The sequence below is a fragment of the Lynx rufus genome, unplaced genomic scaffold (assembly GCF_022079265.1).
Source record: "Lynx rufus isolate CCGP_SWC_20201006 ecotype Redwood Valley unplaced genomic scaffold, mLynRuf1.p SCAF_3, whole genome shotgun sequence".
NCBI lineage: Eukaryota > Metazoa > Chordata > Mammalia > Carnivora > Felidae > Lynx > Lynx rufus.
The window spans coordinates 89,680,337-89,708,171 of NW_025814845.1; the positions used below are offsets into that span (position 1 = coordinate 89,680,337).

The 27,835-nt window shown below is 37.2% G+C and overlaps 1 protein-coding gene across 2 annotated transcripts in view; it reads left to right on the top strand.

The window, feature by feature from the left end:
• Positions 1-27,835, top strand: part of ENPEP (glutamyl aminopeptidase) — an 85,757-nt gene that overhangs the window by 9,241 nt on the left and 48,681 nt on the right. For both annotated transcript variants that reach the window (XM_047091708.1, XM_047091709.1), the window contains exons 2-7: positions 3,806-3,947; positions 6,009-6,140; positions 20,973-21,093; positions 23,279-23,433; positions 24,096-24,209; positions 27,553-27,687. In XM_047091708.1, the coding sequence (XP_046947664.1) occupies positions 3,806-3,947; positions 6,009-6,140; positions 20,973-21,093; positions 23,279-23,433; positions 24,096-24,209; positions 27,553-27,687 (799 nt within the window). The remainder of the gene's footprint in view (positions 1-3,805; positions 3,948-6,008; positions 6,141-20,972; positions 21,094-23,278; positions 23,434-24,095; positions 24,210-27,552; positions 27,688-27,835) is intronic.

Genomic DNA, 27,835 nt, shown 5'->3' on the forward strand with positions numbered 1-27,835 from the left:
GGTGGAGCTGATTATAAAACCTTAGTACCCTGGGGAAGGGTGCAGGTTTCTTTGTATCCTGATGTGTTTGTAATTCTCTACTGTCTGAACAGTATTAGAAACTTCAATTGACTAAGCTATTATCATCACAAAACTAATCAGGAATTACCTCTGTTGAAGAAGAATACATTCTTGAATCTTTTTAGGATAACTATTATTTTGAACGAATTTCAAACTTACAGAAAAATTACAATAGTACAAAGATCTCCTAGAAACATTCTACTCAGATTCACCAATGTTACCATTTTGTCCTACCCCCCCTCCCACTCATGCCCCCCCTTCCCGTTAGAGTATTTTGATACATTATTTCCCTTTACATTTTAACATTCAGTATATATTTCTTAAGGGACATTCTCTAACATAACTACAGTGCAGTTATCAAAATCAGAAAATTTAACATTGATATAATATGATTATCCAATCCACAGTCATAATCAAACTTCATCAATTAACCCAAAATGTCCTTCTGAGCTATTTTTCTCAGTCCTGTATCCAGTCTGAATGCATGCATTACATTTAATGTTATGCCTTGTTAGATTCCTTCAAACTGGAACAGTCCCTTAGCCTCTCTTTGTCTTTCAAAACCTTGATATTTTTGGAGAGTACAGTTATTTTGAGAATGTCCCCCAGTTTTAGTTTATCTGACTTTCCTCATGATTTAAAAATGCAGGTTAAGCATTTTTTTTTTTTTTTTTTTTTTGGGTCAGGCATTTCACAAAAGTGGTGCTGTGTCCCTCTCAGGAAATCCTACCAGGAGACAGATTCCATTGGTTTGACCATTATTAGTGATGCTGTCATTGATCACTTGCTTAAGGTGGTACCTAATACTTCCTCCACTGTAAAGTTACAATTTATCTCTTTGTAAGTAATTTCCAGAGATTCTTTGAAACCATTCAGATACACCTTTCCTCATCAAACTGTCACCCATATGTTTTGGCATCCACTGACGATTTTCTAAGGCCATCATTCCTCCTAAAATCACTAATAGGCAATCTATGTGTGGAAAAAAAACACAACTTTCCCTTCTCCTCACCACCCATAAATATCTATATCTGTATCTATATCAGAGTGAGGATTCATGGATTCTTATTTTAGTCAATGGGTTATAATTTCATTATTAATTTTGACATTCTAATTCTCCCAGATTCGACCATGGTAGTCCACTCAAGTGGGCCGCTGTGTCCTTTTGACTTGTTCCCATGGTTCTTTGAGAACTTCCTTACTTTTGGGCAAAGCAAAGATGTTCCAGGATCATCTTGGACTCTTGCTGACTCATCACTGGAATTGGCCATTTCTCTAAGGAGTCCTGGTTCCTTTTAGTGGGGAGTGGTATTTAGAACTCATCATCTGGGAACTAGCTTTGCTCATTTGCTCCAAGCTTGTCAGTGCTGCTACTCCCGCTCAGCAGAGAGAACTGTTTGTATTTTTATATCCACCTACCTATATCTACACACAAAAATCATTGAATTTACACCAAACCTGCAATTATAATTTAATATGGAGAGACATTCTAGTCTTTCCCCTTTCCAGATTTATAACTCTCTTCCCCAACAGTGAGAAACCTGCTTTCCATTATCCTTATTTATTTATTTATTTATTTATTTATTTATTTATTTTCATTTGCTCAAGCCATTAGGACACAGAGAATGTTGTTTCCGAATTGCTAACACATACCACTGGAAAACACAAACTTACTTACTGGAACTGAGTATTCACTTAGAATTATTTTTAGGGAAAATGTTCATATGTTAAACACACAAATCTAATGGACACAGTTCAATGAATTTTGACAAAAATGCACACATCTTTGTTACCCATATCTCTAATAAGATAGAAATTTTTTCAGTCATCCAAGAAAGTTCCCTCCCTCAGGCAACAGTCTCCCAAAAGACAGCCACTTTTCTGGTTTTACTTTTTACAGATTAGTTTTCTTGGCTGAGTTTTTTTTTTAATGTTTTTATTTATTTTTGAGACAGAGACAGAGCATGAACGGGGGAGGGTCAGAGAGAGGGAGACACAGAATCTGAAACAGGCTTCAGGCTCTGAGCTGTCAGCACAGAGCCCGACGCGGGGCTCGAACTCACGGACCGCGAGATCGTGACCTGAGCCGAAGTCGGCCGCCTAACTGACTGAGCCACCCAGGCGCCCCTTGGCTGAGTTTTTAACAGGAAATTATTATATCTAGAGAGGTTATTTTTTAAGAAATTAAAAAAATATTTTCATTTCTTATATGTGGATGTTGACCTATGGCATATTATCTTTTGGATAAATTAATGTATATAATACATCCTTAAACCAAAATGAAATGCAGACTCTTACCATGGCCTCTGCTGACCAGTCAAACTTCTTTGGCCCCAGTCCCTCTAGTTCAGCGGACACCTTTCAGCCACACTGAACACCATTCAGGTCCTCAACCACATGAAGTTCTTTTCCACTCTAGAGCCTGTGCACTTTTCTGTTCTCTCTGCTAGGATACAATTTTCTTATGCTTCCCTGTTTGGCTTTTTCTCATCATTCAGACCTCAGTAAACCATTACCTACTCCAAGAGATTGTCCCTGACTATTTTACCTAACGGTGCCCACAACTTTTCCTAGGTTTTTCTCTGTCACTTCCCCTGTTTTATTTTCCGTATACCTCTTATCACTCTCCTATGTGCTTATTTAGTCTTTGTTGTTCCCTCAGCACCTAGAATAATGCCTGGCAAATGTGTTTGTGTGTGTATGGCAGGGGGAGGGATGGGGTGGGTGGGTAAGGAGTGTGGAAGGAAAGGGTTTGATAAATATTGGATGAATGAATGATCTAATACTTTAGCTTCATATTCTTTATGATATGCCTGAAGGACAAAATATTTTCCTTAGCCAAATTATTAACAAATATGTCAACATTTCTGTACTCCCCCTTTCTTTTATGCTTTTTACTTTGCTTACTCTTCTAATGAGCAAGTGTGCAATATTTTACTGTGACATAACTACCTTTAAAAAGTATATATTCATTGATTTTTTGAGCAGTTACTCAGAAAAAAATGTTATTTCCACTTTGAAATGATGGAAATATTAAACATTAACATTTTAATTTACAAAGGCATTTGCCTAGTTAGAGCCATAAAAAATGCTCTTTTCAAAAGTGGGTTTTCCTGCTTTTCAAAATGCTCTTTTTTCAAAAGCAGGTTTTCCACCTGGTCAAAGGTTATTTCACCTGGGAGATTACTCAGAGCACTGCCTTTGCATAGAAATGAAATTGGAGTCTGTCCCCGGTGCAACATAAATAAGAAAGAATGTGCCATTAGGGACAGGAGCTGGGGACTCTGGAAGATACTCCTCTGCTCTGTGACAGGACACAGCTGTTCACTCTCAGAAGGACAATTAGAAACAACTCCTTGAGTTTGGCTTTGTTGTTTATCTACTTGTTGCTTGATGGCTTTTGAGTGGAAAAAGTGACAGCTCATAATTGGATTTATTTCTGCTTATCTACAGTTCACAGATTTTTAGTTATGGCACCAAAATATCAAACTATTCATATAAAATATCTAAATCTGGAAACTTCCAGATTTTCATTTATTTGTTGACCTAAAAATTCCAAGAAAGGCTTTGACAACTATTTGATAGTTTTCTGGATAGAAGGTCATTTGAAGGCCTGCAATATAATTACATAGTAGTTATAAATACATGCAGCTGTAATTACACAGTTGACTTTTTCTATAGGAATAGAAACACAGGGACTGTGAGAAGAGGTGACATGTATTTTGTTTGTGTGTTTGTTTCTAAGGAGCATAGCAGCCACTGATCATGAACCAACAGATGCCAGGAAATCCTTCCCTTGTTTTGATGAGCCCAACAAAAAGGCAACCTATACGATATCCATCACCCACCTCAAAGAATATAGGGCAATTTCAAATATGCCAGTGGAGGTAAGTCCTTTAAAAAATTTTTTGTTTCTGCAGATCGTCTGTTTAAAATAGCAGGTAAATTATCTTATTTACTATGAGAGAACCCAATGAATTCTAAAATTAAATGTGCCCTCATAGTTCATTAGAGGCTTGAAAATTCATTTGGACAATCTCTTTTCTTGGAGTCCTAGAAGACTTTAACCTGACATATCCTAGTCTAGTCAAAAAGCCATGGTTGGGTTCCAAGCAAGAGTGAATACAGTTGACCCTCATCGGCTGGGCTCTGCTTAACTGAAACAACCCCCTAGTCATGACAGACTAATGGTAAACTCATGGAATTAGAGACTTAAAAATATTCTTGGGCCCAGTGCCTATTCTTGATTTTCAGATAAATAGAAGCCCAGTGTTTAAGATTGACCTACTGCAGAAAACCATCACTTAAATATTGGAGTAAAGAAGCCAACTCCAGGGAAACTCATGCCCAAAGATTTTCTAGTGAACAAATAGTGATAATGAAATGGTAAAAAAAAAAAAAAAAAAAAAAAAAAAAAGTAGGCTCCAGTAAGTTCTGCCTGTGTAATTACTGGCATAAGACTTTTTTCCTCCATTACTGCCCCTCAACCACAGAAAGAGTAATGCAGCTAACTAAGGTTGGGGATTATTGTACCTTATACATAGAATAAATGCACATATATTGACATGTAAAAGGGTCAGTCACATCCTTATATATAATTGTCCTCTAATTGATACCAGAAAAAAACCCTGCTTAAATTATATCTGCCATTGTTCTGATCCACTGTCTGAAATGTCATCATTGAAATTCATCCCTCTTAATGACCAGTATTCCTCAGAAAAGCAAGAACAAAGTAAAACCAACAAAAGCTTTAAGAGGGTTCAAAAGTAAATTGTCAGCTATCCATGCCTTGCAAAGTGAATTAGGTGATCAATTTGTTTTATTCTGGTGTCAGGCACCTGAGCAGTTGAGCTTTGACTGGAGAAGAAAGAGAAAAGGATAAACTAAAAGAGTCTGGCACACTGACCCAAAAGGCTGGGCCAGGGTAAAAGATCCTTTCAATGTTTGGTCAGGATGGGAAGGGCAGGTGGGAGGAGAAAGGATGCAAACCTTACCAACTTCTGCTTAAGACCTCTCAGAGGACCTTTTCATTTTGCAGAATATATTCTTCACCTCTTACTAGTTTCAGACAATAGTCCTGGAAGAAGAAGGATATTGGGTCATTAGGAGTTCTCACTAGTAGTGGTTACTAGAGTAACTTTGCTGGCATTCAGATACTTCTCTACAAGCACTTGCACACCCATGCTTGCTTGTCAATGAGGCATCGATTCTAGTCCAACCTTCCTCACTTAAGCCCCTTTGAAAGCTTCCCACTGCGGTGACTTACTGTGTGACTACAAGGCACATGGAAATATTTAAACAGTGGGTAGCACGAATTGGGCAAGTATATGTGGATGGAATATTAGGCCTGGTGATTGGGGAAGAGGAAGGCAAAGCCGGCATGGGCAGAAAACCAGACAGACGGGAGTCAGTAGTGGCATCAGTAATGAAATTCTTCTGTCCGTGATAATCAAGACAGTGACTTTAGTGATGATACCTTGGGTCTTTGATGTAGGCATCAGAGATGGAAAAGAGAACCCAACATCCTGCTATGCCTGGTACAGCAATTGCCCTCCCTGAACACACATTTGCTTAGTTCTTCCTTTGTGTGAGGCATTGGGCACTAGCTTTTTCTTCATTGACAGATCTGCTATCCCCTCAAATATCATGGTTGGGATTGTATATTTAATGTAGAAAGACAAACGAATTCCTATATCCTAGTCAAAGTTGTGTTTTCCCTGAGAAACCTCGTACAGTGTATAGTTCAATCACTCTTTCACAGGTCTAAAAATTAAGTGCCATTTCCGTTAGTCTTTTTCAATATCACCATTCATGGGTAAGAGGAAGTTTTACCCCTAAGCTTTGACAAAGGACTTCTGACTAAAACTCCAGGTTTGAAGGAATCATTTGTTTGTCTTGTCTGTGACTGATCTTTTGATAAATAAAAGATTATCTTTTGTTTTCAATAGAAAGAAGAGTCACTGGACCATAAATGGAATAGAACAACTTTCAAGAAGTCCGTCCCTATGAGCACCTACCTGGTGTGCTTTGCTGTACATCAATTTGACCGCGTTGACAGAATATCTAAAAGGGGAGTACCTGTGAGTCCCATTATATATTATTTTTTTAAGTTTATGTATTTATTTCGAGAGAGAGAGAGAGAGAGCAAGAGAGCAGAGGAAGGGCAGAGAGAGAGGGAGAGAGAGAGAATCCCAAGCAGGCTCCACAGCATCAGCACAGAGCCCAATGCGGGGCTAAACCCATGAACCATGAGATCATGACCTGAGCCTTACCTGACTGAGCCACCCAGGTGCCCCGAGTCCCATTATATTTTTAAAAATTTCCTACCTAGGGATTTGTGATTAATTTTCTATTTTTTTTTAATGTTTTTCCCCCCACTTAACAGACTAGGAAAGCCCATTCGTCATCAGGGTCTATGAGCTTGATGATAGATGCACTGAAAATATCGAAAATCATAAGCTGAAAGGACACATGTGAAAAATAAACACGACAGACATAGGAATGAATAGTTCTGAATTCTTTCAAAGGGAGAATTCACTATAAATCTAAAGCTAGTTCCCAAGTATATCAGCACAAGTATATTAAAATATTTGAGCATGCCCAGTTTAGTAAAGTGGTTAGTATATGTGTTTGGGTGGGGTCCTGAATGGAGGCCAGAGAGGAAGGAGGAAACCATAGGAAGATGAATATCCTTCAAAGTTTGTGATGCCATTCCTATATGCAATTCAAAATAAGATAACAACAAAGTGTCAAAAAGCATATTTTTACCGTGTAAGAGATAAATAAGCTTTTAGAAATCAAGATGATTAATTCAATAATTTTCTTTTGAAAACACAAATACTTTTACCTAATTATTCTTCTCATTCTGAAGGCTCCCATTTTGCTCATGCCCTAAACACTTGCTTAATCTGATTTTCTTTCCGTTAGTCCACCTCTGGGCTATTTTATATATATATATATATATATATATATATATATATATATATATATATACACACACACACATATATATATATTTGCAATATAACTTTATAAGGAAAAAAATCATCACTCCTATTTTACAGATGAGAGAGTCGAAACTTAATATGTTTAATTTGCTCAAGATCACCCAACTGGCAAGTGGTGGATACTGTATGCTGCTAAACCTTCTGAAATATGATATTCTGAAAATATCTTTACCTCTTCACCAATCACTGGAGGGAAGGGATGAATTCCTCCATTTCCTGTGACACTATCTCCTAAGGAAATTTACTTTAATGTTGGTATAGTAGGAGTCGAGCGTGGTTTCCAGCATGCTGCCTTTACTGTAACCAAATTATAGCAAATGAGGGAATGTCCTAACACCTTTTCAAAGGGGTTGTATATCATGCTGAATTTTGTCATCCCTTACCACACGTGTTGCTTTGATGTGACCTTCAGTCATGGTAAAGAGCACTGCCGGGGGCTAATAGATAATAGTAGGGGTAAGAAAGAAATGCTGCTAGAAAGAGGAAATTGTTTTTTCTATATTGGGCTGAATGTCCTTGCTGGCACTCCTCCTGCTTAACATAGAGGTGAAAGCAGTAGTTCAGCTTGGTTTTTCTTACAGACTCCCCACAGTCATAGAATTTTTATCTGCAGGTGCTTTCTTCATCACCTGCAATTCAGTTGCATGAATGTTTTTCATCATGTGCAGGTGTGTTCTACACCAATTTTTTAAAAACCTAATGATTGCTTTTTGGGCAAGTTTTTTATTTTGGGTGGAAATGACAAGGCAAAGCAGAAGGCTTAAACAATTCACTAGTGATGATGTAATTGCATAAAAAGAAAATGTAGGGGCACCTGAGTGGCTCAGTTGGGTAAGCGTCTGACTTCGGCTCAGGTCATGAACTCATGGTTCATGAACTCCAGCTGTATGCTGTCAGCACAGAGCCTGCTTCAGATCCTCTGTCCCCCTCTCTCTGCCCCTCCCCCACTCATGCTCTCTTTCCCTCAAAAATAAATAAGCATTTAAAAAAATAATAATAATAAGAGAAAAAGAAAAAGAAAATGCAGTCAACTCATCAGCAACCGACAGCGTACTTGGAGTTATTTCCTATAGTGACGGTGAGGTTGCATTTCCAATGCACCTGGTCCTCTGACCAAGGATGTTTATTTGTAAGGTGTGATAGTGGCTGGATGAGTCATCAGAGCCCATACCAGTTAGTTAGCTGAGCTCTAATGGTGGATTTTGTATAAAGGTTTTAGATGACATAATGGAAAATACAATTTGGCAGAAGATCCCAATGGTATCTTTGAGTGGTAAATATTTCTTAAATATCAGAGCTGAGTGCATACTATTCTGTTGTAAATTTGGTTAAGTTTTCACCATTTGGGTGGGAAATGAATATTGTCATAATATATTGCTTTCTGATGATCTATTTGGTAAAAGGGAAACAGAATGCTATAATCTCTTTGGACACTTCCCAGAGACTCTGGGTTGGGAGAATTCAGTGAAAGTGAAACATGGAGCTAAACAAAGTACAGGCCCTTCCCTTCCACCCCATCTACAGAAGACAGGCAACCAGATTTTTCCCTCCTGCAAAACCTGGTAGGGCTGTTTTCTACAAAAGGTAGACAGAACCCTTACTAGAGAACTTGCAAGGCATCTAGTATGAATGCCAATTTATGGTAAATTCTGCCTCATTGGCATTTGAGAGGTTCCCTGCCTGGCTTTTCCTACCTACTCACTCTAAATTGAAATCTAACAGTTAACACTCAAGCACAGGTGCCCCAGTACAATCTCCCATTCTAGAAAAAATTAAGGGGAAACCGACCTACTTAAATATATTTAAATGTGACATCAATGGAAATGCAAACCAGCCTCAGTACTACATTCTTAGAGCTGAACAGACAGTTTAAGATAAACAGGCATCTGAGGAAAACAAACAACATAAAAGAAAATCCAAGGCAAATAAACAAAAAAACACTCTGGGGGCCAATAGTAATGATTGGGGAAACTAAAGAGAATTCCAAAAAAAAGCCATAAAAAATTAAACTTTCTCACCTGTACAACCTTTAATTATTACTCTCAGATTCAAGAAGATATGATCACCATAAAATAGAAAGCTATGAGAAAACAATCAGAAATCAGTAGTTCAAGTTTAAAATAAAACATGATTTCCAAAGCATAATCTGGCTCTGATCCCCAGTAACCCGTTACTAATTACCAATAAGCTTATGGCTTCAGTCCTGCCATCTGCTTTGTATTTTTATCAAGTTTATGGAGATATTTATGTTGTTTAAAGTCCTGATATGTCTTGTGGGTTTTCCATTTTTCCATTGCATCTATCATTTCAGTATGTGGGGGTACATCAAATTTTTAATTTACTGTACCATCTTGACCCAAAGTCCCTATACTTCTATTTCAGTTTTTAAAAAATGGAACTAGGTAGCTTTTGTGTAATGCGATACTTTTAGTAGAAATTTCATGAATCAAAAGATACTTTGCTTCTGACAGTGTTATTTTGGTACATTAATCACTTGCTATTCATAATCGGATTATATTGTGCAATCAACAATCAGTAGTACCCTGATTAAACCCTTGGGTATGTTCACCATTCTGGCAAAAGTTCCTTTATATCAATAAACAGAGAATCTAGACCTATATTCTTCTGAATTGTTTACTAGCAGGTATTATTTACACAGCAGGTATTAGTAGTTGAACCATTCGTTATGCTTAAAATGTCCTTACTGCTCATGAGAAAAAATTGGAATAGAGGATTCATCCCAAAAAAACTGTTAAGAAGAAAGGTAACTGAGTTTGGAAGGTAGCTCAAAAGACTTTTAACTTTGTATATTTCCTTTATTGAATATTATTTGCAATGCATTTTGATTCAGTCCTGAAAAATAAAATTTAGCAATAATTGAGGCTAGCCTTTGATGGAAAGACTTTTTATAACTCTGTTGGTAAGAAGTCTGCTGAGGGCTTTTTCAGGTTTAGTTGATTGTTTCAGGGTTTTAAAGTCAGTAAAATCTTTAAGTAATATCTTCAGGTATTTATCCAAAGAAAATGAAAATACTAACTTGAACAGATATATGCACCCCTGTGTTCATTGTTGCATTATTTTTAAAATTTAATTTAATTATTATATTTTATTTATTTTTATTTTAAATTTTATTTAAATCCAAGTTAATTAAGATATAGTGTAATAATGGTTTCAGTTATGTATAACACCTAGTGCTCATCCCAACAAATGTCTTCCTTAGTACCCATTCAGCCCATTCCCCCCACCCACCTCCCCTCCAGCAACCCTCAGTTTGTTCTCTGTATTTAAGGGTTTCTTATGGTTTGTCTCCTTCCCTATGTTCATATGTTTTATTTCTTAAATTCCACATATGAGTGAAATCAAATAGTATTTGTCCTTCTCTGACTTTTTTTGCTTAGCATAATACATTCTAGTTCCATCTGCATTGTTGTAAATGGCAAGATTTCATTCTTTTTGATGGCCGAGTAATATTCCACATCTTTATCCATTTATCAGTTGATGGACATTTGGGTTCCTTCCATAATTTAGCTATTATTGATAGTGCTTCTGTAAGCATTGGGGTGCATGTGACCCTTCAAATCAGCACATCTGTATCCTTTGGAAAAATACCTAGTAGTATGATTGCTGGGTTGTGGGGTAGTTCTATTTTGAATTTTTTGAGGAACCTCCATACCGTTTTCCAGAGTGATTGCACCAGTTTGCATTCTCACCAACAGTGCAAAGTGTTCCCCTTTCTTTGCATCCTTGCCAACATCTGTTGTTTCCTGAGTTGTTAATTTTAGCTATTCTGACAGGTGTGAGGTGGCATCTCATTGTGGTTTTGGTTTGTATTTCCCTGATGATGAGGGATGTTGAACATCTTTTCATGTGTCTGTTAGCCATCTGGAGGCCTTCTTTGGAAAAATGTTTATTCATGTCTTCTTCCCATTTCTTCACTGGATTATTTGTTTTTTGGAGGGTGTAGAGTTTGATAAGTCCTTTATAGATTTTTGGATACTAACCCTTTATCTGATATGTCATTTGCAAATATCTTCTCCCATTCTGTAGGCTGCCTTTTAGTTTTGTTGATTCTTCCCTTCACTGTGCAGAAGCTTTTTATCTTGATGAAGTTCAATAGTTCACTTTTGCTTTTGTTTTCCTTGCCTCCAGAGACATGTGTAGTAAGAAGTTGCTATGGCCAGGGTCAAAGAGGTTGTTACCTGTTTTCTCCTCCAGGATTTTGATGGTTTCCTGTCTTACATTTAGGTCTTTCATCCATTTTGAGTTAATTTTTGTGTATTGTGTAAAAAAGTGGTCCAGGTTCATTGTTCTGCATGTTGCTGTCCAGTTTTCCCAACACCACTTGCTGAAGAGACTGTCTTTTTTCCATTGCATTGTAGCATTATTTACAATAGCCAAGATATGTGAACAACTTAAGTGTCTGTTGATGGACAAGTGTATAAATACACACACACACACACACACACACACACACACACGCAGAAATATTATTCAGCCATTAAAGAAGTCTTGCCACCTGTTACAACATAGGTGGATCTCAAGGGCATTATGCTAAGTGAAATAAGTCAGAGAAAGACAAATACTGTATGATTTCACTTACATGTGGAAGCTAAAAAACAAAAATAAAAACAAACCAAGAAAACAGGCTTGTAGTTACAGAGAATATATTGGTTGTTGCCAGAGGAGGGGGTGGGAGGTACATATGATGGGTGAAGGGGGTCACAAGGTACAAACTTCCAGTTATAAAATAAATAATTTATGGGGGATGAAAAAATAAAATAAATGAAATCACTGGATTCTACTCTAGAAAAACAATTAGTACAAAATGTAGAGATTATATGACTTTTGAATTAACTCCCGAACTATCAATAATATGTACTTCTATTGTTTATATAGGAGTCAAATTTTGGGAAGCAATATCCTTGATAAACATGTCATTAACCTCTTAGGTCAGTTCAAAGTTTTCAATTGGGCTGTATTGCATTCCATTTTCAAATCCACAACAACGTGGATTATGAATATATTTTTAAGTTATAGGTTTAATACCCATACATTATAGAAATGTGGCTGGAAGAAAGCAAGTAGAAAAAAGGAAAATTAGGGGCACCTGGGTGGCTCTGTCAGTTGAGTGTCCGTGTTCAGTTCAGGTCATGATCTCACAGTTTGTGAGTTCGAGCCCCGCGTCAAGCTCTGTGCTGACAGCTCAGAGCCTGGAGCCTGCTTCGGATTCTGTGTCTCCCACTCTCTCTGCCCCTCCCATGCTCATGCTTTGTCTCTGTCTCTCAATAACAAATAAATGTTTAAAAAAAAAAAGGAAAAAGGAAAATTGCCTATATTACCATATATAAAAATCATTCTAAGTTATTAGTTTTGTGATGCCATCTGAAGTACATTTGACCTATGACCTCAATAACTTTGCTAGACTTTTTAGCTTGGCACTAGTCTTCCAGGAACCAAATTCAGGACAAATTAAATGGTAAGAGTGACCCCGTTCCTGAGAAACAGTAAGTTCTAATTAGGACTTGGGTTTCTTTGGGCTTTTGACCTCCGTCTTTTGTAAAGAGGGATGTGCAAAAAAGGAGCAGTTACTTTGCTAGAGATTAATTCAACTGTAGTCAAATTCCTTGGCTTTCATGATCAGAGGGAGGAAGTTGAGGGGGACTACTCACTAAGAGAAGCTGGTATTGTCCATTTAGTTAGTTTTATACTATAACCATATTAATTTGATTGACTCACTGGAAGAGGTTGTATTGTGCCTGCTTCCAAAATGTTATAGGATGATTCCTGAATAGAATTATACCTTTGAATGAATCCTTCCTACTGCCTATGTCTTCTTACTTGCTTCTGGCTCAGTCCATTTGTCTGGATTGGAAAGATTGAGGGCAGGGAATATGTATATCATGGGGCTTTTAAAAATAAACTTTATATTTTAGAGCAGTTTTTGGTTTTATGCCATGGATTTTAATTTATGCATTCTCCTACATGGAAATAGTCTTCTTAGAAATAAGTTTTACTGTTTTCATACTCATATATTTTTAAACTTCTTATTTTGAAATAATTTTAGATGTACAGGTGTTGCAAAGATACAAGAGAATTCCCATGTAACATTTACCCAGCTTCCTCCAAAGTTAACATCTTACAAAACCATTTATCATACATTCATCAAAACTAAGATATTAGCATTTGTACAAAACTATTAACTAGACTACAGACTTTATTTTAATTTTACCAGTTTTTCCACTAATGTGTTTTTTCTGTTCCAGGATCCAATAGATTATACTACATTGTATTTAGTCATGATGTCTCCTTAATTTTGTCTAGTCTATGACATTTTCTCCATCTTTCCTTGTTTTTAATAATCTGGATATTATTGAAGAGGACTGGTCAGATATTTTGTACAATATCCCTCAATATCCCTGAAGTTTTCTCATGATTAGAGTGGGGTTTGGATTTGGAGGGAAAATACCTCAGAGAAAAGGTACACTTCTCATTAGATCATATCAGGGGACACATGCTATCAACACAACTTATTGTTGGTGATGCTAACTTTGGTCATTTGGTTCAGGTGGTATCTGCCAGGTTTCCCTAGTATAAATTACTATTTTTCTTTTCCATATTCTATCTGTTACAAGTGATCACTAAGTATAGCCCATTCCCAAGAGGAAAGGGATTAAACTCCACTTCCGGGAGGGAGGACTATCAAAGAATTTATGGATATATATTATAGCCACCTCAGCAATTAATAAGTATATGCAGGGAGAGATAATTAAAGGTTATGTACATATCCTATTTCTCCTTAAAACTTCGACCACTCGTTGTCGTATTCGCCAGTGGATCTTACCTGTAGCAGTTCTCCTTCTAATGACAATTTTCTGCCTCAGAGCTGTTTTTGACATAGGTTTATTTTATTATTTTAAAAAGACATGTTTGCTGTGGCTTTGTAAAGTTTTCAGAATGAGTTTAATTTCAATAACATTTTTATGAGTTTTTTAAAAAGATGCCTTCCTTTATTGGAAGGGCTATTCGAAATTAATGGCTCTTAATCTTCCCCCAAAGCATGTATTCAATCCAGGAAGCCATAGAAGATTGCTAACGATTCATATTCTTTTTTTTTTTTTTTTATTAAAATTTTTTTTTTCAACGTTTTTTATTTATTTTTGGGACAGAGAGAGACAGAGCATGAACGGGGGAGGGGCAGAGAGAGAGGGAGACACAGAATCGGAAACAGGCTCCAGGCTCTGAGCCATCAGCCCGGAGCCTGACGCGGGGCTCGAACTCACGGACCGCGAGATCCTGACCTGGCTGAAGTTGGACGCTTAACCGACTGCGCCACCCAGGCGCCCCAACGATTCATATTCTTAATTTAAATTTACAAAAAGATAAACATAATACAAATTTAAAATATAAAATTCTATGAGGTAAGTTAGACTTCTTTAATGTTTGGTTTTTGTTCTAAGAAAATTCTGCAGCAGTTGTAATCATCAGGCACCAAACAACTTAAATTTTGACTCAAATGAACTGGCACAAGTAACTCTCTTGTAGTTTTTTGAGGGAAAGCTGTCTGGATCTTCCTCTGTTCTCATTCCAGTCCATTGTTACAGCATAAGTTCTATGGTTTGCTTTTTTTCTTGGCCTTCTGCTTTTTTTCTAAAAAACTTTTTTCTTGCTTGCTTGCTTTCTATGTCTGTCTGTCTGTCTGACTGTCTATTTAGAGAGTATGAGCAGGGGAAGGGCAGAGAGAGAGGGAGGGAGAGAAAGAATCCCAAGTAGGTTCTGTGCTGTCAGTACAGAGCCTGATGCCAGGCTCGATCTCCCAGTGAGATGGTGACCTGAGCTAAAATCAAGAGTCAGATGCTTAACCTTAACCACCTGAGCCATCCAGCAGTCCCTAAAAGCCTTTCTAATGAGACTTTTGCAAGTCAAAAGCTTTTGGCTTTCAAGTTTATTGTGTGGGCATGGAACGCCTATTTGGGAAGTGAAAAACTCCACTTTTTTCCCCCCTGTATTCTCTTAATGTTCTACTGGTAATGTGGATATCGCTCACCTATAAGGAAGTGCAGACAAAGAAAATCACAGAGGTTAATAATTCAGTACATTACCTGCAATGATACTAGTCTTCTCAATGGGACGCATAAAACTCTCACATGTCAAACACTGCTTCATATACTAGCTTATTTTATGTTCACAACCACACAAGACAGGTGCTGTTATTCCTATTTTGCAGCTAGGGAAAGTCAGGTGTCATTCTTAGGGTAGAGAAAAGAGGCAGTATGATACAGTAAAGACCAAACTTTGGGCTGAATCCTAGTCAGTTTTGCCCTAGTCTTCATTGGTCTCGTGTACACATGAGAGTTTCTTTTTAAAACCCTTCAAACTGTAAAGTCTGATGTAGAGGTCTACAATTCTTCTCTAAAACCATGTGGCTAGTTGCATGTTAAAATTCAGCAATTTTCTGATTTGTGAAGGTCAAATGGTACAAATACTGCATAGTTTTGAATAACTACAGCAGGATCTGGGGCAGCACCTTACAGTCAAAGAGAAATACTAATTTCTGCAGCACTGTTTTTGTGGTGAGAAAAATAAAGATTAGAAAAAACTATCATTTGTTCAGGTCAGATGAGTCTGCAAAATTAGTTTTCTCTGAACACAAAAAGCTTTATATTTTCAGAACGCTTTGGATTTTATCATTGTGAAAACTGGAGTAGTGAAACTTGTCAGTGATGCAAGATATTCTATTACTGTTAATAGTCTCAGATTCACAGAATTGATGCATAGAGTGACACACTGCATGGAAAGTGCTTCTTCCATTACCTGGAAATTTTAAAGTACTCTGTGGGACTAATGATTAATCATAATGATGACACATAAAGGAAATGGCAGCAACCAATCAGGTTCCTAATTCTCATGGACGTAAATTCCTCCTCTCAAATTCCTGGAGATCCTTGAATGAAAGGGACAATATTAAGAACTCTGCAAGCCTTCTTTACAGGCAGTTCCCATATTATCAGAGAAAAGTAACAACAACGATAACTCAGGTGTATCACTCTTCCCAAAAGAATAATCAGCTGAATATATTCATTAGAAGGCACAGACTTTAAATCGGACACTAGCTCCATAGATTCAGTACTTCGAGATACGACTCATGGTATCCAAGAGTGGTATACCTTGGTCATTTAATTTACTTGGGGAACTTGCTGCCTCTGCAAACTAAATATTTGCATACAAATTAGGTTCTTAGAGCCTTACAAACTTTGTATTTATATATAAGGTTGTAAAGCTTATATATAAACTTGATATTTGACCTTTAATAGAGTCCTTGAATAATAAAAGATATATGACTCAGAAGGCAAGAAGAAAGAATATGCACGCATCTCTTCTTTCTCATTCCAAGCTGTTTCAATATTGCCCGTCATATACTTAAAAAAAATCATCACAGTAAAGCAAACACATAAACAAGAAAGATGGCAATTATTTCAAAGTGATGACAATTTGGGGTAATTTCCTGAACTCTCTCATGGACAGATGGTGGCTGATGGTGGAGGAAGGCTAGCCACCTTTACTAAAGCCCACAGAAAGGAGCGGGAGATACAGATGGAGCATGAGTTGAAGACGAGGTCAGAGAGCAGGAAGGGCTTAGCAGAGGACGAGTGAAGGCAGCAGCAGGGGGAAGAACGCTTGAATCAGCAAATCTGAACATCACAGATGACCTGCTATGAAATGGATGCCACATGAAAGGATTTTGAAGCTTCAAATGGCACACCATGTTGGCAGTTGGCCGTCTTTAAGAATATGGCTTTTTTATATATAGCAGATAGGACACGCTTGTAGATAAACTTTGGCTGGTTATGTTACCAGATTCATGTCTGAATCTGTATATTCTGTGATTGCTTAGCTCAGTTGATCAGAGCAATGGTCATAAAATATGATCGATGACCCTTCAAAATAAGGGTCATGGATCCCATGTGATCTTCAGACTGGTTAGACTATGAAGACAGAACATAGCTCTGGGGGCTTGAGTTTCTCAGAAACAAAAGAAGAAAGGACTACTTTCATTGATTGAATCCACATTAATATCAATAATAATTAATAATAATAATAATTAATATCAACAGAAGTCTAGAGAGTGAGAAAAAACAGAATATGTTGTCTCAGAAGCATTGTGCTTAAAGGGAGTTGATCCACTAGCATGGGAAAGAAGATCTGGTACAAAGAGCACAGTCTTTCTCTTCCCCATTTTCCACCTGGGGTTCCCACTGTTATCTCTTCTTCCTCTTAACTCTCAACGGTGAGTCTAGGGACTCACTGTTATCGCTTCTTCCTCTTTCTCCCTCTTTCTCAACAGTTCATTGTTCAAATATTATGTGTGGCACAGAAGTAGGGTGTCAATAACAGTGGAGGAAGTCATGATGGAACTACCTTCCTGAAGTTTTTTAATGAGAATAGATGTAGTAGAAATTCTGAGGGAGTTTTGACACCCTAATTAATTCACAGATGAAAAATTCTCAGAATTTCTGCATCTAATGGAGCCATCCTATCTAGTCATGATAGTTTTGATCTCACAGGGGGCAACTACCTCTGCTCTGTACAGTGGCCACCGACTGGATCCTTAGTTTCACTGAACTTCTTGGAAAATGCATGTCATTGTTTCCATAGAAAGAGAAAACAGTGAGAAAATGTATCATCTATCCTGACAGCTGAAAAAAACCAAAAACAAACCTCAAAGGATGTTGCGATGATAGTTGTGTGAATAGTGTTGCCTTTAGAGATGAAGATGAACACATCTTTACTTTTGCAAATAAAGCAAGAATGTCAATGACCCAGTGGATGTGGGAACAGTGAACCAGCACTGGTAATTTCAGGGATGCTCTTTCAGTACTTGTCCTTTATTTGCTTTTTACAAAATGTTTATTTATTTTGAAAATGAGAGTGTGTGTGTGCACATGGGGGAGGGGTGGAACAAGAGGGGGAGAGAGAATCCCAAGCGGGCTCTGAGTTGTCAGCACAGAGCCTGACTCGAGACTCGATCCCACTAACCATGAGATCATGACCTGAGCCGAAATTAAGAGTCAGATGCTTTACTGACTGAGCCACCCAGGCACTCTGGTATTTGTCCATTAAATTATTGGATCTTTCCACTGTTGTTCACAGCTGAGAAAAAATGGCTCAAGATCTATGCCTATAAGAATACCAAAATTAGCAATGCTTTTGGCATAATAAAGGAAGAAAGTAGGCATAATTTCTCTTTCTTTTTTCCTTTTTTAAAATTATGGGTCACCTGTGCCATTAGGTAGATGGGATTGGATTTACCAAATGACTGCATATTTTGCTTTACTTGAGGGTTTTGAATCTGGCCATAAGTTTAGCAAGTACGCTTCACTTGAATTCCTCAAAGTTATTTTTAAAAGACTTTTTTTAGGGAAGTTTTAAGTGTACAATTAAATTGAAGGGAAGGTATGAAGATTTTACATATACCTCCTGCCCCCACATATGCATCCCTTCCCCCATTATCACTATCACTCCTCCAAATAGTACATTTTTTTCTTACACCAAAGATGAACCTACATTGACACATCATAATATCCAAAATCCATAGTTTACCATAGGGTTCGCTCTTGGCATTGTACATTCTATGGATTTGGACAAATGTATAATGTTATTTTTGTATCATTGTTATATCCTACAGATTACTTTTACTGCCCTAAAAATCCTCTGTGGTCCATTTATTCATATTTCCTTCTTCCTCCACCTTCTAACCCCTAGCGACTACTGATCTCCTTATTGTCTCCATAGTTTTGCCTCTTCCAAAATTAATATAGTTGGAGTGATACAGTACGAGACCTTTTCAGATTGGCCTCTTTCAGTTAGTAATATGTATTTAAGGTTTCTCCCTGTCTTTTCGTGGCTTGATAGCTCATTTCTTTTTAGCACAGAGTAATATTCCATTGTCTGGATCGGCCACAGTTTATTTACCTATTGAAGGACATCTTGGTTGCTTCCAAGTGTTGGGAATTGTGAGTGAAGCCGCTATAAACATTTACGTGCAAGTATTTGTTGGACATGTTTTAAAATCTTTAGGTAAATACAAAGGAGCACAATTACTGCATCATATAGTAAAGGTATGTTTAGTTTTGTCAGAAACTTCCAAATTGTCTTCCAAAGCGGCTGTAGCATTTTGCATTCCCAGCAGCAATGTATGGGAACTCCATGTCCTTGCTAGCATTTGTTGTTGTCAGTGTTCCAGATTTTGGCATTCTAGTGGGTGTGCAGTCGTACCTTACTGTTGCATCTCCTTGAAGACATATGGGGAGCATCTTTTTGTGTACGTATTTGCAAATTCTGTATCTTCACTGATGAGGTGTTTGTTAAGGTCTTTGGCCCATGTTTTAATCAGCTTGTTTGTTTTCTTCTTGTTGAATTTTAAGAGCTCTTTGTATATTTTGGGTAGCAGTCCTTTATCAGATATGTCTCTTGCAAATATTTTCTCCCAGTCTGTGGCTTGTCTTCTCATTCTCTTGACATTGTCTTTCACAGACCAGAAGTTTTTAATGAAGTCCAAATCATCAATTATTTCTTTCATGGTGTTGCAAGAAGTTATCTTCATACCCAAGGTCATCTAAGTTTTCTCCCATGTTATCTTCTAGGAATTTTACGGTTTTGCCTTTTACATTTAGGTCTGCAATCCATTTTAAGTTAATTTTTGTGAAGGGCGTAAGGTCAGTATCTAAATTCATTTTTTTGCATGTGGAAGTTCAGTTGTTCCAGCACCATTGGTTAAAAACATGATCTGTATTCCATTGTATTGCCTTTGCTTCCTTGTCAAGGATCATTTGACTATTTTTATTGGGTCTATTTCTGGGCCCTCTACTGTGTTGTACTGATCTATTTGTCTATTCTTTTGCTAATACCACATTGTCTTGATTAGTATAGCTTTATAGTAAGTCTTTTTTTTTTTTCAACGTTTATTTATTTTTGGGACAGAGAGAGACAGAGCATGAACGGGGGAGGGGCAGAGAGAGAGGGAGACACAGAATCAGAAACAGGCTCCAGGCTCTGAGCCATCAGCCCAGAGCCTGACGCGGGGCTCGAACTCCCGGACCGCGAGATCGTGACCTGGCTGAAGTCGGACGCTTAACCGACTGCGCCACCCAGGCGCCCCTATAGTAAGTCTTTAAGTCAGGTAGTATCAATCTTCCAACTTAGTTTTTCTCCCTCAATATTGTGTTGGCTATTCTGGGTCATGCATGCTTGAAATTGGGGGGTAAAAAGTTTATACTTGGATTTGATTTATAAATCATGTCATAGGCACACAAATAGAGAATTGATGTAGTTTGTCAAGATGCCTCCCTCTCAGAAAATTTTGAATCACTGTATTTTAGACTCTGGGAGTAAAATAGTTAAAATATCAAAAGGGCAATTTGGACAGTAGTGAATAGTGCAAGCAAAAAAAAAATGTATCTAAGGGCTCTTTAGATGAGAAAATCACATGACTCATTTCCTCAAAGGCAGATTACACACACACACACACACACACACACACACACACAGAGAGAGAGAGAGAGAGAGAAAGAAATTGATAGAAAAATAGGTACACATAGATATTAAGAATATATGTTCTAAATAGAAAAAAGTAATAACATTTAAAAAATATATTGGACACTATGCCAACTGTTGCGACTTACATAATTTCTAGTTATTGAAATTACTCAGAGTGTTATACAGCATAATTTCCTTTACACATCAGTCTCAGAGATGTGAAGTGATTTGTCCAAAACCATAAAGACCTGGGATTCAAACAAGTCTCTACCTGGCCCCAAAGCTCACCTTCTCTCCACTATGTTATATGTCATAGTTTTTGTGTTTTATCAAACAAAGAATAATTTTCACTGAATTTTTGTGTTTTAATAGCTCACTATATATGTCCAGCCAGAGCAAAAGCACACAGCTGAATATGCTGCAACCATAACTAAAATTGTGTTTGATTATTTTGAAGAATACTTTGCTATGGATTATGCTCTTCCTAAATTAGGTGAGACTCATTTTTTATTTTCTTATTTTTAATATTGCCTTTGCTTCCACCTAAGTTAAATCATTTCCTCCAGGTTTAGCATTTTCAGTTAATAGTCACCCCTTAGTCTTTTTATTATATGCCTAAAATATGTGTCTAATATCTACTAGACCCTGAAAGACGCATTTTGGATTCCTCCAAGAGTAATGTCCATACTTACTCTGTTCTTACCTGTTAAATGCAAAGACTTTTACTTCCAAATAAAGATTAAAGTATTGTGTGGAACTGCAGACGCTGATAATAATGGAGCCAGAAATAGCAACCTAGATTAGTTGATTTCAAAGTCATTACTGTTCCAATAGCTTATATTGCTGCTCTCCCATCAATGAGTTCATAACTAAAAGAGATAAATGATGCTATCGGAGTCCTATGTTCTTCCCGTCCTTCCATTGGACAAGACTAATTCTAGATTCTCCAGCAGTTAGAATGAAAAAAAAAAAATATATATATTTTCTATTGGGGGGAGGAACGTTTTCTTTTTAAAATAAAAATAAGGCTATAATCGAAATGGTGTGGATATGACACTTCTACCAACAGCAAAAATGCTTTATTAGTAAGCTTGCGTGGTATTTGCAAAGACTTTAAATGAAACATCCATATAGATGTCTGTAGGGATAAAATGGAGGCAACAAGAACGCCAACCAACCCAAAATTGATTTCTCCATTTCAATTTATGCCTGTACTTTAACAAATTAGCAGTGCAAAGTGACTGGGAAGCCAGGTTCTCTGAGTGGGAATAGCTGTGGCTCTGAGCACCTTTGTAGATGGTCCGTTTTCTCTTCAATGGCATCAGCTCCTAACTATTACAGAGAGACAGGAAGAGAAACAACTTTTCATCAAAATCAGAATAATATTTAATAAAATGTTAAGCACATCGATTTAAAAGTCTCTTCTCTCTTTATCTCACTTGTACCACCCAGGATAAAGTGGGAAGTGGAGCTCTTAGAAATTTATTCTCTCTGCTCCTTTTCTCTTCCTTATTCTCCCTTACTCCTTCTTTATACTTTAAAATGCATTTCAACCCTTTCAGAATTAACTGTTTCCTAGACTTTTTTTTACAGATGACTTCTGCATTTGTTCCCTCCTGATCTCTAGTGTAGTGTTTATTAAACACTACACTAGAGTTCATTAATTATAACGTTAATACTCACTAGAGAAACCAGGTCACAAAAAAATTCCTTTTGTTCAAAGATTAGGTACAAATTATACTCCATAATGTTATAGAAAATATTGGTCCTTGGAGGGAATAGTTCTTCACCCTTTAAGTGGGTGTTCTTGTGACAAAATAGCCAAACCTAAGAATGAAGATGACACAAAAAGAAAACTGCTGTAATCTTGATTTTTATTGAAGATAATATACCCATTTTTCATTCTTTATAAAAAGGTTTGGGAATCCTTATTTTAACTAGAATCATTGAAATTCTGGGTGCTAATAGAGAAATTACATTTTTTTATTATAGTTCATTAACTGAAGAAATTGCATCCTGTCCACTAATCAAGCTCAACATTTTCCGTTTTGCGATTTAACATGGAACTGATCAGCACCGCTTCTTCCTGTCATTATATCTAAGATTATGGGCCCAAACAAAAATAAAGAATAGAAAGTCCTGGTAGAACCCGACATGGTAGGTCTGGAAGAGAATTCAGAAAGAATACAGTTTATTTCGTGTTGACCCAACTTCTTTAGTGCACACAAATGGATGGGACCCTATTCAATTAGTAGGGAATCGAGCTGATAAATTGTACAGAAATAGGGAAAAAGTGGAATTTTATATTCTCTAATATTCTGCATCCCTGGATAGAAATATATCTCTGTGTACTTCGAAGCCCTGCACTTCTAATAAAAATGAAGTACAGACAGAGACAAAGACATAATATTATAGAGGACTGAAAAGAGCATTGCCATTAGTATCCTTCTTTGAAAAATAGAAGACACATTGATATCTGGAGTCAACAGGAAACATTCCATGGAAAGTTTGAGTGCATGAAGATTGAATAGTTCACACAAATAGATTATTGTTTTTTATTCTAAGAAATTATTTTTAGCCTTTTAAAAACACATTCATCCAAAGAACTTAATTTGGTAAGAAATGTTATAAACAAATGCAAAGAAGTATTTCTCATGGGACTGTTTCTTTTTCCATAGATGAAATCGCTATTCCAGACTTTGGCACCGGGGCTATGGAGAACTGGGGACTCATCACTTACAGAGAAACAAATTTGCTTTATGACCCTCAGGAATCAGCTTCATCAAACCGGCAGAGGGTGGCCAGTGTGGTTGCCCATGAACTTGTGCATCAGGTATAGAATCTTAGCATCAAATCAGCTTTTTTTTTTTTTATTTTGAGAGAGAGAGAGAGAGGGAAAGCATGAGTGCACACACAAGCAGGGGAGGGGGAGACAGGCTCTGTCAGTGCAGAGCCTGATGCGGGTCTCAAACCCACGAACCACAAAATCATGACCTGAGCCAAAATCAAGAGTCAGACCCTTGACCGACTGAGCCACCCAGATGCCCCTCAAATTTTTGCTTGTTTTTTAAAGTAGCTTAAGACCATAGGAATAACTGAAATTAATTATAACTTGACAAATAAAAAACGGCCAACCAGAATATCCTGCTTGAAAGTCTTTCTTAGTGCTACTAAATATTTTACCATAAAAACCTTTTAAGACACATTGTTTTGCTTGTAGTAAGTATACAGGAGTCTTTGCTATGACTTTAAATAGTCCCGGTGATACTAAAGTAAAGGCAATAAACGAAAGAGAATTTAAGATCATTTAAAAATCAGGAGAAGTGGAAAAAAATCAGGAGAAATAATGCAGGAAATAAATGGTAATTAAGTACAATGCCTGCCACTTCTGTGTCAAGTGACATTTTCATGGACAAATAAACGTATTGAAATTGTCTAGGCCTCTCTACCACAAGCATAAAAATTTAACCATCTCTTTATTGCTTATAATTCCAGTGGTTTGGAAATATTGTGACCATGGAATGGTGGGAAGACTTGTGGCTGAATGAAGGCTTTGCTTCCTTCTTTGAGTTCCTGGGAGTAAACCAAGCAGAAAAAGAGTGGCAAATGGTGAGCCCTAAACACATAAGCTCCAAATGTCTATTTTCCTCATGAAAGTGACTGAGACCTGTACACAATGACAGTGTCCCCGAGTCAGGGGCCTGGTGCAATGGTGAACTGGGGGGCCAAGCCCGTTGTGTGTATGGAGTAGAATCGGTCAGCTCCACTGAACTCTGTCTGGCTTAGGGTGAGTGCCGAGGTCTCAGAGAGCAATTGACCAGCCCAGTCTAAGGATATCCTTGATAGAGTCCCTTAATAACATGTGTCAAAGTAAGAAAAAAACCATAATGAGCTTAGGCAATGCAGCTCTATATTTAAGTGTCTGTAGTGCTAGTCCCTTGAAAAATCTCTCATTTTGCAAACCACTTACCTTATGGTGAAATAGTGTGGTAAAGAAATAAGAGCATAAACTTAGTGTTACAGAGAATGTGACTTTGAGCAAGTGACGTATCCTGAGTTGGTTCTCTCCTCTATAAAAGAAGAACATTGTTCTCTCTCTTGTAAGCTTAAAAGCTCCTAAAAATACATGTAACTACCATTATCCTACCTTATGTCCCTGAGGGGCCTGGAACAAAGGCATCTGTGAACCCTAAAGATTTTTTTCTGAAAAGCTAAATCTGTCTTTATCTCTATTTAGATGGTGTAGGTATGCCTGTCTGTTAGTATATATGAAAGTGTAAATGTGTAGATGTGTAAAAGTAGAGAATTACAGAAAGTTGTGTACTATAAGACTACCGCCCTCTACTGGAAAAAATAAAAAGACAAACTTGAAGCCTTTGGCCGATTCTACAAGCTATCTTAAAAAATGAAGAAGTTAACTTGCAACAATTCCTGCTTTAGAACTTTTAATCTACATGAGGGTTTTCCAACCATGGAACTACTGACATTTGGCCCAGATAATTCAGGAGTGCTTGATAATGGTGGAGGCTGTCCTGTGTATTGTAGGATATTTAAGAGCATCCCTGGCCCATATAGAGATACAAGTAACCCTCCCTCCCCAGTTGTAAAACCAAAAATGTGTCCACATATTTCCAGATGTTCCCTGGGGGACAAACTTTCCACTAATTGGGAATCACTCATATATGTTGAAAATTGTTGATTTTGTAATTTATTGAAACTAAACTATATAAATGAAAAAAATATGTTGTCCTTTATTTTCTATAAAATAACCTGATGCCATACTTATATCAAGGTATAGCAAGAAAGTATAACATTTTAAATTGTTGTCATATATATATATATATATATATATATATATATATATATATATATAACATTTTAATATTCCAATTCAGTATTTCAAAACACCAATGAAATTTCAAAAGAATTTAGTATGCAGTTCTTAAGTGAAATTTAATCACATGGTCCAACTCATTTATTCACCCATTCATCATCATTCATTCATTCCTTTTTTTTTTTAAGTTTATTTATTTATTTTGAGAGAGAGAGAGAGTGAGAGAGCATGAGCAGGGGAAGGGCAGAGAGAGAGGGAAAGAGAGCGAATCCCAAGCAAGCTCTGCATTGTCAGCATGGAGCCTGATGTGGGGCTCAAAATCACGATCTGTGAGATCCTGACCCGAGCCGAAACCAAGAATAGGACACTTAACCAACTGAGCCACCCAAGTTGCCCCCATTCATTCATTCTTTATCCACTCATTCAGTCTTCTATCTTTAGTGAACACTACAGAGTATCCAAAACTGAACAAAACATAGTTCTTGCCCTCAAGGAGCTCCCAGTTAAGGGTATGGTGGGTAGAGGGGACAGATAAATAAAAAGACAGACTGTAAGAGAGCCTGATAAGTACCACAATAGTGGAGCTTCACTTTACAGGTGAAAACTCTGATGCCCAGGAAGGTAATCTAACTTTCCAATCTCACATAGAAAATTGGTAGCACAACTAAGACTAGAGTCAAATTTCCTGACCCTGAGACCTGAATGCGTTCTGCATCTAAAAGGTGTACAAAGCAATGGAGTACTACATGGCAATGAGAAAGAACGAAATATGGCCCTTTGTAGCAACGTGGATGGAACTGGAGAGTGTGATGCTAAGTGAAATAAGCCATACAGAGAAAGACAGATACCATATGTTTTCACCCTTATGTGGATCCTGAGAAACTTAACAGAAACCCATGGAGGAGGGGAAGGAAAAAAAAAAAAAAAAAGAGGTTAGAGTGGGAGAGAGCCAAAACATAAGAGACTCTTAAAAACTGAGAACAAACTGAGGGTTGATGGGGGGTGGGAGGGAGGGGAGGGTGGGTGATGGGTATTGAGGAGAGCACCTTTTGGGATGAGCACTGGGTGTTGTATGGAAACCAATTTGACAATAAATTTCATATATTGGAAATAAAATAAAATAAAATAAAAGGTGCACAAAGTTTTAAGTCCAGATCAAAATTACCTTGATTGGCAGTCATCACTTGACAATAGTACCTTGTCTATTATAAATGGAAATCACAAAATTGGAAAATGTAAATATAGTATGCTCCTCTTTGGGGAATATTTTTAATAAAAGAAGACCAATAGGGCTTTTGATTTTTTTTTTAAGTAATGATTTAACAGAATGAGATTTCAGAATCTAATTGATTATGAATCAAAATAATAATAGCAGCTAATGTGTTGGGTTTCACTCCACCAGAGACTATGCCAAATGCTTACCATGCATTATCTCATTGAATTCTCTAACAATTCCAAAAAGTAGATGCCATTATTATCGCTATTTGATGGGTGTGGGAGCTTGCTTAAACCTACGTATCTAGAAAATGGCAAAAATTGAGTTATGAGCTGTGGAAGTCTGACTAGATGGCTAGACCTCTCAACCACTGTATTTTGCCAAGAAAACATAGTATTGGAATGAGAAGATGATGAACTATGGCAAAAGCTAATATTTTCTTTGATTAATTACGAATCATCCAAATTCTAATGATTAGTTGACTGAAAAAAAGAAATCCCGAACATTAGTTTTTGGCAGATCAACATGTATCCTCACTTAATTCTGAGAACAAAGGTGTGAGGCGATAACATGCCCATTGCACAGGTGCGGAAATAGGGCTTGAAAAGCTTGGCACATGTCCGAAAGTCACATAGAAGTGGCAGAGACAGAATTCACAGATGCTTGTGTCTTCTTGGCCTGTCACATAGGGGCGAAGTCAAAGGAATTATACTAGAAGAAGGGAATGGAATCCATGCAGATGAATCAGTGCAACATGTGATTCATTTGGACACCTAACGCTTGTCTTAAGTAATTTGAGCAATTTATATTTATTCTCCCCCAATTTTATATCACTGATATTTTGAAATATGGACCAGTATAGAGGAAGTGCTGTATTTCTTTGGTGCGTTGTGTCGTTTCAGAGAGATCAGATGTTACTTGAAGACGTGTTACCTGTACAAGAGGACGATTCTTTGATGTCTTCGCACCCAATTGTTGTCACTGTGACAACTCCTGCTGAAATAACATCTGTCTTTGATGGAATATCCTATAGCAAGGTGGGGAAGATAGGACACTGTTGTGAGCATCTTCCTGTTTAGTGACTTTTAGTAAATGCCTAAAAACGGTAAGAAGGTTAGACTATGCTCATGGGCTTTAGGAAACTGTGGAACTTATTCTGGATGCTGAATATTCAGTAGTTGGTAC